This window comes from Mirounga angustirostris, unplaced genomic scaffold (assembly GCF_029215605.1).
Source record: "Mirounga angustirostris isolate CCGP_5_RB_7025 unplaced genomic scaffold, mMirAng1.0.hap1 SCAF_10, whole genome shotgun sequence".
NCBI lineage: Eukaryota > Metazoa > Chordata > Mammalia > Carnivora > Phocidae > Mirounga > Mirounga angustirostris.
Window position 1 is genome coordinate 113707707 of NW_026991718.1, and position 18197 is coordinate 113725903.

The 18197-nt window shown below is 54.0% G+C and overlaps 1 protein-coding gene across 1 annotated transcript; it reads right to left on the minus strand.

The window, feature by feature from the left end:
- Nucleotides 1-343: 343 nt before the first annotated feature.
- E2F1 (E2F transcription factor 1) lies at nucleotides 344-11288 on the minus strand. The gene is made up of 7 exons (XM_064573029.1): nucleotides 10614-11288; nucleotides 5531-5621; nucleotides 4929-5148; nucleotides 3931-4083; nucleotides 2765-2879; nucleotides 2448-2670; nucleotides 344-2313 (listed from the first exon to the last, which is right to left on the minus strand). Exons 1-7 carry the CDS (start codon nucleotides 11280-11282, stop codon nucleotides 2066-2068), a joined length of 1719 nt encoding a protein of 572 aa, XP_064429099.1. The 5' UTR covers nucleotides 11283-11288; the 3' UTR covers nucleotides 344-2065.
- Nucleotides 11289-18197: the final 6909 nt, after the last annotated feature.

The window sequence follows — 18197 nt, forward strand, 5'->3', positions numbered from 1 at the left end:
AGAATGGAAGGGGTCGCACCACGTGCCCACCAAGGGCAGGTCCCACACCGCTGTAGGGTCAGCAGAGCAAACTGCGGTACAACAGAGTGACAGAGTACGTGAGACCTGCAAGGGACTTCACCTCTGAGCGGCTGTATCCTTTTCTGCAAAATGGGGGTAGAGACCATAAAGGAGGATTGTGGGGACTCACCTACTGACTGTAAAGGGCTTAGAATAGGAACTGGCTCAGAGAAAGCTCACCTAGGGGTTAAACAGGTCTGTGTGGACTGCCTCCCAGCCCCCCTCGACTCCCCCTTTCAAACTCAATTCAGCCCTCTCTCTCCCCACCATTCTGGCTCTTCATCTTCCACACAGCAGCCAAAGGGAACTTTTAAAATACAAAACAGGATGTCAGTGCTATCTCAGACTCACCAGTGAGTCTGAACTTCTCTCTACTCTGGCCCTCACCTCAGGACTCCTCACTGGCTTCTCTCAGGTCCTCTGTGCCCTGCTCCCTCCTGCCCCAGGGCCTTTGTCCACATTGCCCTGTCTGCTAGGTGTGTTCATATTTTCCTCCTCTGTTAACTCTATCCCACAGCTCTCAGCTCAAGCATCACCTCTTCCAGGAAGCCCTCTGATTTTCTCATTCGTCTAATAAATCTCCTCCAGACGACCCTGAGAGACCCAGGAGGGAACATGTGTCCCCAGAACCTAAAAGAACCTGATACAGAATCATCCTGTTGTAATTATTTGTTGCAGGTTTACAAATGCCCAGAAACATCTGGAAGGAACACAGCAATCAGAGTGGCCTCTCTGGGACTCTGGGGAAAGGAGGGGAGTTTGCTTACTTCACTGGGTCAGTTTTTAAGATTAGGACAAAAATGGTGACAAAGCCTAGCTTTCCTATGGCTGTGGGGCTCAAATGAAATGAAACCAAGCAAGGGCAGGGAGAGGGGAAATAGACAAGGCGCGTTTTCCAAGCAACCAGGACCTCTCCCACCCCCAGGTCTGCTCCCAGTACATAGTCCCAAAACCCAGCCCAAACACCATCAAAATATTTATTAAAACCAAAGCAGGAGGGAACAGAGCGGTTAGGAAGGCAAATCAAAGTGCAGATTGGAGGGGGGGGCAGAGCAACAAGTGGGGTAGAGGGGCCCCTGTGGTCTGGGCTAGCGGAAGCCCTTCACCCACCCCTCCTGCCCACCTTCTCAGTGAAGGTCCCCCACTCACCTCTCCCATCTCACATCCATCCTGGGGGGCAGTTGGGGCCCTGCAGTGACCCCCTGGGGCGGGACCACCCCCTTGATCCACCCATGGCTGTCAGTCAGTCAGTCTGTCTCCCTCCCTCACTTTCCCAATAAATAAACCGCTCGGGCCTCAGCTCCTTCGGAGTAGGGCAAAGAACAGCTCAGGGACCCCTGCCCCGCTCAGGGGTATAGGGAGTTGGGGCATCAGTCCCACATCCCTCCTACCCTTTGCTGGTGCCCCAGGTTTGCCAAAGAGGCCTTGATAAATAAATAACGCTCCATTAAAGCTTCGATCAGAAAAACCTTTAAGACGACAGAAGTGCTCTCGCTGTCCTGCAAACAAGCAGGCCAAGGCCTCACCACCTGGCCTGGTCAGCACACAGGATTCTGGGGGCAGGTGGCCACCCTGGGCCTCATGGGGCCCCTGGAGCAAGGAGACCAAAAGTGCAGTTAGAGCCCCCACCACGCGCACACACATGGACTCATGCACACACACGTGGACACACTGGGGCGTGTTTTCAGTGCACGCACAGATGTGTTCACCTTCATTCCCCGGTACATGCACACACACATGCTCACACACCACTCACCCCGTGTACACACATGTTGGGTGTTGGGTGCATGCACATACACACCACAAACAGAATCCTTCCCTTCCTGGCTTGCTCAGCCTCCTGGCAAGTAGCCAGACTCCAGAGCTAGAAGCTTCTGGAGATAGGGGAGAGGGGTATAAATTAAACGTTTCCAATTGGGCTGGGAGGACGGCCAGGGGCAGGGGGCTCCAGGGCTGCAAAGACAGGGTGGGCATCTCAGGAGGCCCTGGTCCCCCCCAAGCCCCGTCAGAAATCCAGAGGGGTAAGGTCCCCAAAGTCACAGTCGAAGAGGTCTCTGATGCCCTCACCCTCCTCAAGGCCAAAGTGGTAGTCGAGGGCCTCCTGAGGGGGGGACAGGCTGATGAACTCCTCAGGGAGGAGGCCGGAGAAGTCCTCCCGCACATGTTCCAGGAGCGAGTCGGCCGCCACCAGCGGGGACAGGCGGTCCTCGTCCACGGGGGCCCGCAGGCCGCCCATCCGGGAAAGCAGAGGTTCTGGGGAGATGGGGGAGCATCACAGGCCGGGGACGGCCCGCAGGGAAGGCAGGGAGGGCAGGGGGGCTATTGTGCCTGCCCACCCGGCTGGGAAAGGGACCCTGACCTACCCCACCCACCTACCCTTCACCCACCTTGCTCCAGGCTGAGCAGGGACTGGCTGGGATCCGCAGCAGGGGACGAAGGGGGAGATGATGGCGGTGGCACTGTGGTGGCAGGGTGAACTGCCCGGTCCTCCTCCCCAGAAGCTGTCCCCTGGGACAGGGTCTTCCCAGGGCTGATCCCGCCTGCAGTCTCCTCAGGGCACAGGAAAACGTCAATGGGGCCTTGTTTGCTCTTAAGGGAGATCTGAAAGGTCTGGGTGGAGGCGGCAGGCAGGGTAAATGGAGGCTCAGCTGACCACCAACCCCACCCAGCCTGTCCTGGGCAGGTCTGGAGTCCTGGGTCTCACCTCTGAGGAGTCTACAGCTTGCAGCTGGGTCTCGGGAGGGGCCTTGATCACCATGACCATCTGCTCTGCAGGGTCTGCGATGCTACGAAGGTCCTGGCAGGTCACGTAGGCCAGGGTTGGTGGAGTCAAGGACCATATGACCTTTGACCTCTGGGGTCACCCACCCAGACAGTTCATTAAGAGCCCATACCTACTTAGTTTGTTCTGGCCTCTCCATACCCCACCCCAGGGCCTGGCACATAGTTGGTGCTTGAGATTGTCTCACGCCCTGGAGCTTCAATTTCCACATCTGTACAATGAGATCATTCTACCCACGAAATCCCAAGGTAATGATGGCTGCCTGCAATAATTTCACGTAAATTACTTAACACAATGCCACACCTGGTGCTGAGAATTTATTCTGACCTGTGACCTTGGTGTCAGTTGGTGGTTGTCTCCAAAACTTATAAACATAATTTGGGGGGCACCTGGGTGGCTCAGTCAGTTAAGCATCGGCCTTCAGCTCAGGTCATAATCCCCACATCGGGCTCCCTGCTCAGCAGGGGTCTGCTTTCCCTCCCCCTGCTCTTGTGCTCTCTCACACGCATGCGCTCTCTCTCCCCCTTCACATCTTAAAAACAAAAACAAAAAAACCCACATAATTGGGTATTCACTAAAAAAAAGCAAACAAAAAAACACTTATTTTAAAATAAAGTTTCTAGCGGCGCCTGGTTGGCTCAGTCAGTGGAGCGTGGGACTCTTCTCGGGGTAGTGAGTTTGAGCCTCATGTTGGGTATAGAGATTACTTAAAAATAGAATCTCAAAAAGTTTCTATTTTTGTGAATGAAAGGCAAATAAGAACTTAGATCTCTAACTTTGAAGCTACTGCCGTGTACCAAATCACTACTAAATAAACGTTTGCTACTGCTCGTACTGGAGTTTCTTGTTTTAGTCTGCGAAGTTTGGGGATTGATTACTTTCCCCCTTTACAGATGAAGCTGAGGCTCCGAGACGTCCCGTAACTTGTCCAGCCTAACACTGAGTAAGTGCTCAGCCCAGAACTGGCATCCAAAGCCAGAGCCCCTTCCTGAACCCAGGGCCTGGGGTCGCCTCCCTAGTCCCACTTGGATGGGGCCCCACCGCCAGTCCTGTCCCCCGCGGCAGCGCTCCCCACAGTCCAAGGATATCGCTGGCTGTCGGAGTCCTCAGACAGCAGCCGCAGCTGTGTGGTGCAGATGTGGATCAGGTGGTCCAGCTGCCGCTCACTCTCCTGGAGCTGCCGGAGGTCCTGGGTCAGTCCTTCAAGCCGCCCACCGATCCCCACTGCCGCATGGCTGCCTCTGCAGGAGGCAAATGGAGGGTTTGCAGCTCCTGGCCCGGGAGCCCTAACCCTCACACCCAGTCTGCTGCCACCCTTCTGTGAGGCCCAAACAAGCCCTCGTCCCTCTCTGGGTCTGGCTCCTCCTCGGCTGGGAAGTGGCAGAGGGCGGAAGCTGGGCTCCAGGTCAGCCCGGCTGGGCTCCAAAGTTGGGCCTGAATGGCTGTGAGTACAACTCGTCCCTCACAGGGGGCAGGCTAAGTAGAAGATGGCTCAGGAATGCCTTGGAATACTATCCGGTTGTATAAAAGGCCGAGCATATAACAGATATACAGACACGGACGCACTTCCAAGATGTGTGGTCAAGTAGAAAGAAAAAAAATGATGCAGAATGGAATGATCCACCAAAAACTGAAAAGGAAGAGGTGTCAAAGAGAAGGGAGCAGGAAGGCCAGGGAAGGAGGTGAGAGGGGAAAACTAAAACAGGAATTAACAAGAATCAAACAGTTGTGTTAGACAATCGCACTGACGGCAACAGAGGGCAGAATAGTCATCACCTAAGGGGAGGAGGGGTGGGCAACAACTGGGAAGGAGCACAGGGATCTTTTGTGGTGCTGGACATGTTCTTCATCCTGATCTGGATGGTGGCTCCCCAGGCGAAGAAATACATGACGGTGCATTGAGCTACAGATGTATGATCTGTGGACTTTCCTCAGAGAAGCCACCTCCCCCTCTAAGCCTTGGTTTCCCCAGCGAGATGACGAGGATGCGGACAAGTCACGGTGGAGATCACTATCAGCTCCTGGACGCTGGCCTGGCCCCGGGGGCCTCAGCCTCTGCCTGCCCTCCCGAGTGGCTGGTACCTACAGCCACTGGATGTGGTTCTTGGACTTCTTGGCAATGAGCTGGATGCCCTCGAGGACATTGGTGATGTCGTAGATGCGCCGTTTCTGCACCTTCAGCACCTCGGCTGCCCAGTTCAGATCAACAACGCCATCAGCTGAGCGGCTCAGCAGCTCCAGGAAGCGTTTTGTGGTCAGATTCAGCGAGGTCTCATAGCGTGACTTCTCCCCTGGGGATTTCACACCTGGGGGTCCAGGCAAGGAGGGCTCCCTCAGCACCACATGCACACCCAGGCAGGCTAGCTTTCCCGCAGTGCAGGGCAGGAAGATGGGGGTGGGATGGGCAGATGGCTCCTTCCCCTTGGCGAAGCCAACAGGGAGGACCTGGGCCTGCTGCCTGCCAACCACACGACATTCCTCTTCTGGCTGGGGAACTCCCCACCCCCTAGGCCCTAGGGAAGCCATGCCAGGCAGCCACTCCAGCTGCCCCTCGGGGCCCCCAGAGGCCTGGCTCAGGTCCAGGCCTGACAGACCAGAGCTTACTTTGCAAGCATGTCTGTCTGTCCACAACCCCAACTTGGGCCTGGTCGAGCCCAAGCTCTGCCCGAGCCCAAGCTCTGTGGGTACCTTTTCCTGGGTGGCGGCCTCTGCCCCGGGCTGGCCCGCTGCTCTCAGCCAGGTACTGATGGTCAGTTTCCAGGTCCAACCTCCGCTTTACCTGTGGCAGAGACAACGGGGAAATGCCCAATAACCAGGAGCGAGGCCACAAGAGACCTGGCTCAGGGCTTGGTGCTCCTGGGCCACCCCTACCCCACTTTCTCTACCAGGCCACCTAAGTGTGTGAGGGAGGGGGATATCCCAGGGGACATAATCCTACCACACGGGACAGATCACCCAACCGGAGGGCAAAAGACCCGAGTTCAAGTTCTAGCTCTACCACTACTTCCATGGGTGTCTGTGGTGGTTTTAAAGTAGGTCAGCAAATTTGATACTCTTCCTTTCCAAAAAATGGGGCCTAATTCTCCTCCCCTTAAATATGGGCCAGATCTGGTAACTTGCTTCTAAGAAGCAGTGTGATGGAAGTGATGACAAGTCACTTCTTGAACTGGGTCAGAGATGCACTGGAGCTTCCTCCTTCTTTTCTATGTTGGACCACTCACCCTGGGGAGAGCCATGGCCATGTCACACAGGCCCAAGTGGCAAGGCACTGAGGCCTCCTCTAGTAGCAACATGAGTCTTAGAAACAAGTCCCCCAACCTTGGTCATGCCTTCTGATGACTGTAGCCTGGCCCAACATTTTGGCTACAACCTCAGATCCTTAGCCAGAAGCACTAGGCTAAGTCTCCTCTGAATTCCTGCCCCACAAGTCTGTATGAATAATAAATGTTTGTTATTGGGGTTTTATTTTAATTAAGTTTTTAATTTCAATTCTAGTATCATTAACATACAGTTGTATTAGTTAAGTGCTTGTTGTTTTAAGCCATTAGGATACAGGTCCCTTGGGCGAGTCACCTCCTCTCTGGTTCTATGAACATGGTGGCAGTTAGTGCTCACCACATGCTTTGCACATGTTAATTCATTCTGTCCTGTGGACCAGCAGCACAATAATGGCTCTGTTTGGGGGCACCTGGGTGGCTCAGTCAGTTGGGCGTCTGCCTTCAGCTCAGGTCATGATCCCACCCCGTATTGGGCTCCCTGCTCAGAGGGAGTCCGCTTCTCCCTCTCCCACTCCCCCTGCTTGTGCTCTCTGGCGCTCTGTCAAATAAATAAATAAAATCTTTAAAAATAATAATAATGATGGCTCCATTTTACAGATAAAGTAACTGAAGCCCGGAGAGGCCGAAGGTCCAACGGCCAGGAAGCGGCTAAGCCAGGATTCCCGTCACACACACTGGAGGATGGAGACTGCCCCAGAAGTCTCACAGGCATCTCAGGCCCATCCTGACCCACACCAGCCATACCTGCCCCTCTCTCACCCACAGGGTTTCCTGAGCTAGAACCTCATTTGGCAGCCATGCCCTCATCACACCTGGTTGCCAAGAAATCCCATCACCACAGCCACTGTCTCTTCCCATCTGGACCACTCAGCCATCTCCCCACCTCCATCTGTCCCTCTCCAGCCTAGTACCCTCTCGGCCACTTCTCCACATGAACTTCCGCTCAGACAGGTTTTCTCACAGACCTCTGCCTCCAAGCCTTAGCCCACGGGGGTTCCCTCCCGGCAGTGCCCTTCCTGCCTCCCTCCACTTCGCACGGACTCTTCCCACCTCTGTGGGCAGGCACCTTAGTTACTTAGGTCTTTCTGATCCTGCAAAAGACCGGGCCGCTTCTCCCACCAAAGCGCCTCAAACCTGACCTTTCCCCACATTATCTCTTGCTACAAGTTTCCGGAGAGGTGTTGGCCTCACCCGGAAGGCAGTGCCCCCTCAGAGGCAGGCGCTGGGCCTGAATCGTCACTGTCCACCGGGGCGCCTGGTGTTAACTAACGTGCGTCGCCAGGCCCAGACCCCCCCTCTCACGGCGCCTTGGGGGATGCCCTCGGGTGTCCTGGGGACAGAAGCGCTCACACGTGCCCAGTGCCTCTGGTGTACCGAGCACTGCTAAAGAATGGCTTTACCTGCATCCAGTCATCAAACCCTCTGCCCAGGCCTTGCAACAGATGCCGTGGTGACCTCCCCTTCCCTAGGGGCCTGCAGCTCAGAAAGGTCGGTGAGAGGCAGGGCCAGGAGGTGAGCCCTAACAAGCTGGCACAGAGCCCACGTTCCTATGGACCATGTGCCCGGCCTGCCGGCAGCCTCGTCCAGAAGCCAGCCCCCCAAAAGCCAGCCTTGTCCCTTGGGCCTGAACCTAGCATGCTCCTGCCAATGGCACCCCTCATCTCCTCCCCATTCCTCAGGCCCCTACCCACCCCTGAAGACAGGTCAATGCCACCCTGCAAAGCAAGGGCTCAAGCAGAGGTCCATTTCTGCCACTGCTCTCTAGAGATCTTGGCACAGGAGCCTAAAAAGGCAGAGGTGAAAACACACAGAACACGGGTGAAAAAATCTGGACTACTCCAACAACCACCTGTGGAAGGGGAGCCACAGAAAGTGTGGCTCCCCCAGCCCCGGAGTACCACATAGCTGTCGAGGACTAAGGCAGGGTGACACAATCCTCTCAGAGACATAATGACAAGAAAAATGTCATTAGAGGGCAATGCATTTATGTGATCCCTTTTTGGATTAAAAAAACCTCATGAAACATTTTTCTCTGGTTTAGTTTCTAATATTTTAGAATCTCTTCTAGGAGTAACCTCTGTATGGTGTGTGAGTGGGGGACAACCACGGGGGACTGTTACGGTATCTATAAAGTATGGATGACCCACTGTTTAAACATAGAAATAAAGGAAAAACTACAATTCCTAAAACTTAAGAAAAAGAAAGCTGTCACAACCACCTTTAAAAAAAAAAAAACAAGCTTAGGAAAAGAAAACAGAAGGAAAAATGGATGGGGTTGGCATCCTTCAACTTTTTAGTCTCTTAACTCTTTTTCTATAGCAAATGTCTATCATATTTAACCTGTTTTTTAAACAGCCATGACAACAGGATAGAAGTGCACAGGAAGGGCCAGGAGAAATGGCTGAATTGTACAGGGCCTTGTATATGCAAGAGGTGCTCAATGAATTCTCACTGATGCAGAAGCTGAACCTGCAGCTTGTTTCAAAGACTGCCCCAAACCAGTGCCAGTGCAGAAGGTCAGAGGGGGCCACAGTTCAGGGGTACAAGAGCGGGGAGTGCTGGAGGGCCAAAGCTGGGCCCATGTTTCTGGACTTCAGCTCCAGGATGGTGCCAGGCCTCACCCCCACCCATCGGCAGAAAATGGCTCCCAGTGCTTCAATGCTGTGAGGGCAGAGGCTCCTTGCTTGCCCGTGTCTGTAGTACCTCTTGGGTGTTCACTAGCTCAATAACAGTTGAATGAATGGAATGCTCAGGCCCGCAAAGGCTGCCCCTGACACCGCTGGGGGTGAGGTGGCGCGCATTTCCTCAGCCCAGTCTCTGGCAGTCCATCCGAGCTTGGAGCTCAGCCTCTACTGCCCTGGGGGTCTGCTAAGGACTGTCAGTCAGCTAAACGCAGTTTTCTTCTGGCACCTGCAGAGAAAAGCCACTGGGATATAGGTGACCCGCCCCTTGGTACAATCCTCCTCCCCTGACCCATCAGAAGGGTCCCTGAACTTCCTTCAACCTCTATTAGCATCCCCAGGAGGCAAAGCATCCCAGTGGCTAATTGGTTAACCGCTCAGGAAGTCTGGACTGGTCCCACCATTTCACTAGCTGAATGACCTACCATCTCTAGGTCTCCACTTCCCTATCTGTAAAACGGGATGGTTGTTGAGTTAACTGGGTGAAGTGCTTGGCACACAGCCTGACACACAAAACAGTCTCAAAACAATGGTGGCTCCCATTGTTATTATTATTAGCATCTTGGTGATTCCAGAAGGAAGGCAGCACTGGGCGAGGGGCCAAGGGAGTTAGGGGAGACTTGCCGGGATGCCTCAGGGACCAGCTGCCACCCAGGCCCCTATAAGCAGTTGGACAGCTTCCACCTCCTTGCCCTGGCTCTGCCTCACCCCTCCCACTTGCTCCAAGCCCCCTGCTGAGACCCCATCCTGCCAGGCTGGCCTGGCCCCCCTGCCAGCCTTCCACACCCCACCTTCACCCACAGGCTCTGCCAGTCAAACTGGTCTCCACACCCAGTCCTGCAGCCCACAGGTCCAAGCTTCAGGCCTCTACTCCCTTCTCCCCTGTAATTCAGCAACCTCTTCTGGGCACCCCCAGTCCAAATTGGTCTTGAGCCTCTTGCTGCTCAGGGAACACTTTATCAAGCCATCTCCCTGGGATGTTTACTCTCTCCTGGCACTGGGGGCCTCTACTCCAGCTCCCAGAGGCCCAGCCCACCCAGGACTTCCCTGGGGGCCTAGGGGTCTGCCTGCCTGATTAATGAGGCTCCATGGCAACCAGGGCCTGTGAGGGTGGAGGGTGGCAGATGGAAGGACAGGCAGAGGGAGGGGATCAGCAGCTGGCCCAGCCACCCCGCCCCTGCAGAGAGGGCCTCCCAGCCAGGAAGCCTGTCCCCAGAGGCCCAGGCCTGCACCTGGCAGTGGAGCATCTAGGCAGGAAGGAGGGTCTCCTCAATGACTCTTTAATAGTCTGGCCCCAGGACACCCCCCTTCACCTCCCCAAGGAGCCATTACCACTACCCTGCCGCGAGTTCTGGTCTGGAGCCAGCAGACCTCAATTCAAATCCCAGCCTCACCACTTGCAGCCGTATGACCGGGGGCAAGTCACTTCCCCTCTCTGGGCCTCAGTTCAGATGGGCGCAGTGACAACACTGAGTTCACAGCATGGTTGTGTTTTAGCTGGCTCGAAGTCGGCCAGAGAACTGGCATGCAGGCAACGCCAGCTGAATACACGTGGGCCATTATTACCGGAGTCTGACCCTCGAGCGGCTCCGGGAAGCTAAGGCCCAGGGTAGAGGAGCAAACAGGGACTGGCCCGAGGTCACCCCGCACCCCGGGGCGGGGCCCGGAGGCCCAACCCAGACTCGGCCCCGCCCAGCCCGGGAGCCTCGGCCCACCCCCTCCCCCGCTGCCTCCGGGCCAAAAACCGCGCCCCGCCCGGGTCTGCACGGGGGTCCAGACGCACACTCGGCCCAGTGTCCCTGGTGTCCGTACCGGCGGGCGGCCCAGCGCAGGGCGCGGCGCGCTGGGTGTGGGCCGGGGCGCCTGCGGCGTGGCGAAGAGCAGCAGGTCGGGGTCGCGGGGGCCGGCGGCGGGCGCGGCGGGGGCCGGCGGGGCGCTGGCGTCCTGCGCCGTGGAGATGATGACGATCTGCGAGGAGTCGAGCAGCCGCAGCGCGCCGGCCCCGAGCAGGGCCTCCAGCGCCGGCGCGCATGGGCCGCCTGCGGGGGCCACGGCCATGGCGCTCACGGCCCGCGCGGCCCGGGTGGCAGGCAGCGGCGGCGGCGCGGGCCCATGGCGGCAGGCCGCGGCGAGGGCTCGATCCCGCTCCGCCCCCCGGCCGCCGCTGCCTGCAAAGTCCCGGCCACTTTTACGCGCCAAATCCTTTTTGCCGCGAAAGAGCCACGAGCCGCCGAGCGCTCTCACCATTGGCTGTCCGTACTGTGACGTAGGCGACGGCGACGGGGTCCATTGGCTGCAGCGCGCCGGACCGGCGGCGGTGGGCGGGACGGGGCGTCGGCGCGAGGAGGCGCGGCCAATCGCGCGACCGGGCGCGCGCAGGCTTTGTCGGGGCGGTGCCAGGAGCTTTCGCACTCCCCGCCCCCAGCCGGGACTGTCCCTACCCGAGGCGTGGTGGCCCCGCTCCCACCCCATGCACCGCATCCTGCTGATCCCTCTATGGAGACCTTTAGGACAGAGCGTCCGTTCTGCATTTCACACCATACGCAGACCTCACGTGACCCCTAGACTCCGCCACCTGTAGCCCCCCAACAACCTCAGTTCGGATCGCTAGAAACTGCCCTTCCTCTTTACTAGGTTCAGCCCCACCTCCAAAGCCCCAGCCGCCGCTCCCATCCTCAACTTGCCCCACCTATACCATTTACTTTCAAATCCTGCACCTGCCTTGTCCCTCTCACCCTGAGCCTGAGCAGAAGGGGGCTGCTAGAAAATGGGGAGGGACATCTGGCCCAATGCAGCTTGGGGCTTTCCTGTAAGCCCCCTTTTAGCTGGAATCTCTTCAATAGCCAATGCACAGCTTCTGCTTGAACTCATTCATTCACCCATTTATTCAGCAGACGTTTTGAGAGCCTGCTCTGTGCCCCATTCTTAGTTCAGACCTTGAAGAGCTCAGTCTAGTGAAAAGAGGAGAGGAACAGAGGTAACAAATGTTTGGAATATGATGAGGAATTTCCACCATTAACTCCATGTTAGAACTCGCAAAGGGAGGAGGTGAGGGTGCTGAGCATGAAAATGCATTTAATCCGGAGGCCCTGGGACATCTCCATCAGCCATTTCCCATTGCTCAGGTCAGCTGATTTGACCAATATTGTCCTCTCCTCTGTGCCAGGCCTTGTGCCAGCTCTGAGGGCAGAGATGTGAGACTTAATCATTTCTATGAACTTGCCTGCCATCTGGTGGGGATGACCCACAGGAAAAAAAAAAAAGGGAGCTAATACACAAACAAGGATCAAATCCCTAGGCCCAGAATAAACATGACTTCCTCCAGAGAGCCCTCCAGAGTCGTAATTACTCACTTCCTCCATTGCCCAATGCTGCCTCTGTTCCAACACTGACCACACATTCAGTTTCTCCATCTGCCTCTCCTACCAGACTGGGAGCTCCAACAGGGCCTCCTCCCAACACTGGTCTAGTCCAGAACAGGTGCTGAGAAAGGTTAGGAAAGGAACAGGCTGGTGGCCTGAGGCTACACAGAATACAGCAAGGAGGCCTTGGCTCTCCAAAAGGAGTACTCAGCCCCTGGTTTCAGAATCACCTGGGCACTTGTTAACTTTGGGCCCACCCCAGCCTTGCCAATCTAGAATCTCTAAGTGCTCAGGAATCTGTATTTTCACCAACAATCTCTTACCCACCCCACCCCATCCCATCATGCCAGGTGATTTTTATGCAGGTTCACATTTGAGAACAAATAGTATACTGGTATAACCAAAATGTGTGGTGCAGCCTTGAATTATAGCCCCTTGAGGACAATTCTCACCTCCAGTTTCCTCATCTGTAAAGTGGGCACATTTCCCTGGCCTCTTCCTGGGTCGCCATTAGGATAAAAAACATAAGGGATCTGCTGTAAGTGTTCTATAAACTATGAGGTGGTTTAGGAAAGCAGCAGGAGTTTCCAAAGCCATTTTTGAAATTACTCATTGTAGGGGGCGCCTGGGTGGCTCAGTTGGTTAAGCATCTGACTCTTGGTTCAGGTCATGATCTCAGGGTAGTGAGATCCAGCCCTGTGTCGGGCTCTGCGCTGGGCATGGAGCCTGCTTAGAATTCTCTCTCCCTCTCCCTCTGCCCTTCCCCATCCTGTGTGCGGGTGTGTGCGCGCTTTCTCTCTCTGAAGGAAAGAAGGAAGGAAGGAAGGAAGGCAGGAAGGAAGAAAGAAAGAAATTGCTTGTTGTAAATCCTAGACTCAGCCCTAGAAGGGCCCATAGAGACCGTGTAAGCCTCTTGCTGTAGAAATGGGAAAATTGAGGCCCATTCAGAAGTAGGGACTGTGAGGTCAGCCAGTGATAGAATCTGGCCTACACTGGATTCCCAGCCACGGGATCAGCCTGTCCCCCTTCTCCCCTGATAGAGAAGCCACCATTATTAGAATGGTAGGTCTCATTTGAAATAACCAAGCCAGACTCTGACAGAGAGTAAGAGAAGCCAGCAACATTCCCATTCCAGATGGAGTTTCTTTTCTCCATATCTTCCCAAAGAGTCTCAATAACGGTAACATTTGTTTTGTAAAGTACTCTCATATGACCCAACAGTCATTCGACAAACAGTTATTGAGCACCTGTCTTCTGCCAAGCACTGCACTGGTAGCTGGAGAAGGAAGACAGATATTGCTATTATTGCCCAATTTCATGATGAGGAAGCTGAGGCCCAAAGGGCATGAGCTTACCTAGCAGATGAAAATGCTTGATGGAGGTCAAAGCTAGGGGTTTACCAAAGCCCTGACCTCCCCAAAGTATTCAAGTACCCAACCTCCCAGGTAGAAGCAGGTGCCCTTCTCCCCACAATCCCTCCTGTCCTGCTGCAGCAGAAAGGAGTGAAGACAAGAATTCCCAGTGTGAAATCAAGAAAGAGATAAGGGCCTTCTGTATCTATTAATACCCACTTGAAAGCAGCAAAGGTTTGAAAGATGGGGCCCCTTGGCCTCAAGCCTGGGAGATACTGATAAGGCTGTTCTCTACATCAACAGTTCTCTTCAGGCTGGTAGGTTTCCAAAAGCTCCACAGTTACTGGGCAGCCACTTCCAATGATGATCTCCTTTGAACCAACAATCCCTTAAGTGAAGCTTGTTTATCCACATGGTGCAGGAAGGAGGCTCAGAGAGGGGCACTCCCAGCTTAAGGTCAGAGAGCAGAAATGAGATGGGAACTTGGCCTGTTCCACTGCCAAACCCTAGTGCCTGCCCTTCATACCTCATCACTTCCTGTAAATACCCCAAGAGCCAGGCTCAGGGCTGTCAAGACTATAATGTGTGGTTTCCAAAAGATATTATGATAGGTAGTGGTTTAATTAGGAGGTGCTCACCCCCATGACCACCTCCACCAACATCTAATTCTAGAGGAGTCCAAAGGGGTGGAAGCTCCTGGACCCAACATCATCCTCAATGTGGAGATATCTTTCCCTTGAGTTTTTCCAGGAGGCAGGATTGTGGAGAAGTGATAGGAAGAGCTTCTGGGGCACCTGGGTGGCTCAGTCGTTAAGCATCTGCCTTCGGCTCAGGTCATGATCCCAGGGTCCTGGGATCGAGCCCCGCATCAGGCTCCCTGCTTGGCAGGAAGCCTGCTTCTCCCTCTCCCACTCCCCTTGCTTGTGTTCCCTCTCTCGCTGTGTCTCTGTCTGTCAAATAAATAAATAAAATCTTAAAAAAAAAAAAAAGGAAGAGCTTCTGAATCAGGTGGATATAAATGGGAACCGTGGTCTGTGTGACCTTGGACAAGTCAATTCATTTCTTGAACCTCATTCAATCCACAGACATTTATTGAGCAATTGTGTCAGACATTGCACTAGGTGCTGGGGAGACAGCTGGACACAAAACAGACCTCATTTCTGATACCTGGAGCTCATAGTCCAGGGGGAGAGGCAGAATTATTTACATGAACCTGCACCACTGCACCAAATGCTCATTAAGAAGTTTGACAAACAACACAAATAATTCAAGCCTATTTATTCCACATACACCGCCTCGCCAAAGCATACATTCTTACTTTTTTTTTTTTTAAGATTTTATTTATTTATTTGAGAGAGAGAATGAGAGACAGAGAGCACGAGAGGGAAGCGGGTCAGAGGGAGAAGCAGACCCCCTGCTGAGCAGGGAGCCCGATGTGGGACTTGATCCCGGGACTCCAGGATCACGACCTGAGCCGAAGGCAGTCGCTCAACCAACTGAGCCACCCAGGCGCCCCCATTCTTACGTTTAAAAAAAAAATTTTTTTTTTTTTTTTTTTTTTTTTTTTAGGGACGCCTGGGTGGCTCAGTTGGTTAAGCGTCTGCCTTCGGCTCAGGTCATGATCCCAGGGTTCTGGGATCGAGTCCCACATCAGGCTCCCTGCTCCGTGGGGAGCCTGCTTCTCCTTCTGCCTCTGTCTCTCTCTCTGTCTCATGAATAAATAAATAAAGTCTTAAAAAAATTTTTTTTTTCAAAAATAAATATCCAAACAAGAACATCCCATCATCATAAGGACTGCATCATTGGGAGAAATGATTCTGTGGTGACTTAATTTTATTAAGGGGGAACAGAGACATCCATTGTTGAGTTCTGGCAGAGGGAGGCGGGGAGTTTTACGTCTGCAACATCCCATTGGTCTCGAATGATCCCTCAATTGCTACACTGAATTCTCTGACGCTTTGCTGTCCCTGGAGATGTTCTTTCACAGTACCAGTTCTGGCTGTGTCTGAACACAGGGTTCTTACCCATCTGAGAGGCCATCAAACATAAGGAGCAAGGCTTAGGAGTCAGGCAGACCCCAACTATGTGGCTTGGCTAGATGACCTTGAGTAGGTGACTCACGCTCTTGAAGAGCTTGGCTTGCCCAGTCTGTAAACAAGGGGCAAGGGCTCCCTTATAGGATGTGTGTCAGGGTTAAATGAGAAAACAAGCAGATTTGGCAAACTGTCCCCCAGGTATGATTCCATTTGCCCATGGAGTATTTTGTTTTTCTGAATTGTGAATTAGTTTAAAAGTTTCTTAAATTGGGAAATGCTATATAAAAATTCAAATATCCGGCTTTCCTTTAAAACAGTAATATCTGGCAATACGAGGCAGGCCATCACGGTGCTGAGCCAGAGCCTTGACCCTCTAGGCCACCGTAGTCCCTGCCTGGCCCGCCTCATTCAGTGCCCTTACTTGCCCTGCCATTCAGGGATCCGAGTTTGCAATCCCCGACGCCTGTGCATGGCACAGAGTAAGCCCCCAATAAATGTTAACTACTACTAGCGATACTCTTACTGCTGAGGAGCTAACCAGCACCTGCACAGCTCCTCTGCTTTGCAGGTAACTAAAGAGAAGACATGGGCAAGGAAGAATAGAGAAAGTGGGCATTCGTGGTGAAACAGGAGACATGGGGCTTGGTGCCAGCCAACAGCTGCCCAGCTGTGTGGCCTTGGCTAAGTCCTTGGCCATTAATCAGTCCATATGTTCAGTAGTGTGTGGGCCAGAGGGTCCAGGGTATGGCCTAAGTGGATAGGTCTCAGGTCGATAAGCCATCCTCCCTTCCCCCAAACCCCGTTACCCACTGAACTCATGGTCTGGGGGCCTCTCCTTTCTCCAAGGCTCACCCAGTGCCACTTCCCTTCTCTGCATCACCCCCAACCTCTGAGAACTGTTTCTGCTTTTCCAGGGAGAGGAGGAAAACCAGACAGAGTAGCCGTGCTTGCCTGGAACAGGGCTGCAGAGCCAGCAAAGCACCCTTAGAGCAGAGGGGCTCTAAACTGTCATCTGTAAAAGGAGAATGGTAAAAAATAGTGTTTACCGGATAGGGTGGCTGGGACATTAAAGTGCTTAGGACAGTAGCAGGCACATAGAGAGTGCTCAGTAAATGTCAGCTGCTGTTAGGAATCAAAGAGGAATCACTGAAGCAGCTTGCTTTCATCTCCTCTTGAGGCGGCAAGGAGGCAAAGGAAACTGTTCGAGAGAGGCTGCAGAATAGAATTTTCACAAAGCAATCCCTGCACTCCCCACCCCCACCCCAGTAGGCACAGGTAGGCACAAAGATAAGGAGAAAAATATGTTGAGAGGGCAATGAAGTATAATAGATGAGGTGATCCCATATTCCATAGATTCTAAGATTCCCCCCCATATTTTAATATCTCTGAAGTTGAGGTGCATCATACAATCAACGGCATGTCCTAAATCGTAGTTGGTAGCTCTTTTCTTTTAGGGGCTCCTAATAATGTCATAGCTCATCTTTGATGGCACCTTAGAAGTAATGAGATCTAGTGTACAAAACGCGCTGGGCACGGTGCCTGCCATGTCACAAGCCCTCAGATTATTCTCATGATCTTCAGCATCACCAGCACATTCGAGGTTGGCCATGGCAGAGCAAGCAGCTTTTCTTCCTTTTTCTCGCTGACACCTGCTGACCTGCATTTGGTCCCCGGGGTTGACAGGCACATGGCAAATGCAGTTAAGGGAGGGGAGGGAGGGAGGCCTCAGGATAGGAAGGGAATGGCTTTTTATAATATATTAAGATATTCAGAGAGGAGGAGCCAGGGACTTTTTTTTTTAACAACAAAAAAAAATCCCTGCTGGAAGCCAGAGTTATATATATGCCAAACAGGCCAGGAAACCCAGCAGGCCTCCTGGAGCTGGCAATGAACCGAATCAGGGGCATTGTGTCCAGGCCACTGGCTGGCTGAGGGGGCATTGTTAGGGCCTGGCCCTGTCTGGGAAGAGGGGGCTGGAGGGGTCAGGGGGAGTGTGTTCCCATGACTCCCTGGGGAGTAACAACAATTGGGACCAGCTGGGAAGCCCGCATGCCAGGGGCCCCAGGGCTGTAGGGGGCTGAAGAGATGGGGGCGGGGCGGGGAGCAAGGTCAGGGCTTCCTTTCTCAGGTGGTGGGGCAAGGCCTAAGGAGGGGGAACATGGGGGTCATTCACTACACCCCTCTTCCTCACTCCCCACAGCCCCGGGCCACATAGTCTCTCCACATTACACCCCATATGTGCCCACTTCTCTCCACCTCACAGGCCCACCCTGATCCAGACCGTCACGGTCTCTCACCCAGACCCCGGTGTGGCTTCCTCACTGGATCCTTACTCCAGCCCGGCTGCCTACATTCTTCTCCACTTGTAGCGAGAAGAATCTTTCCAAAATGTAAATCACATCACATCACTCCCCTGCTTAAACCTGCCAAAGGCTGCCCACAACACTTAGAAGAAAACCCAAACCACTTAGTGTGGCCCCCAGGCCCGCCTGATAGGCCCAGCCAGCTTCTCAGCCTCCAACTCCAGCGCTCCAGCGCTCGGGCGCACCCCCACCCTGCACTCTGTCCCAGCCACACGGGCCTCCTGCCAGGCCCGGGAATGCTTTCCGCTGGTTCCCTCTTCTGTGCCCTTTGCAGATCCTGTGC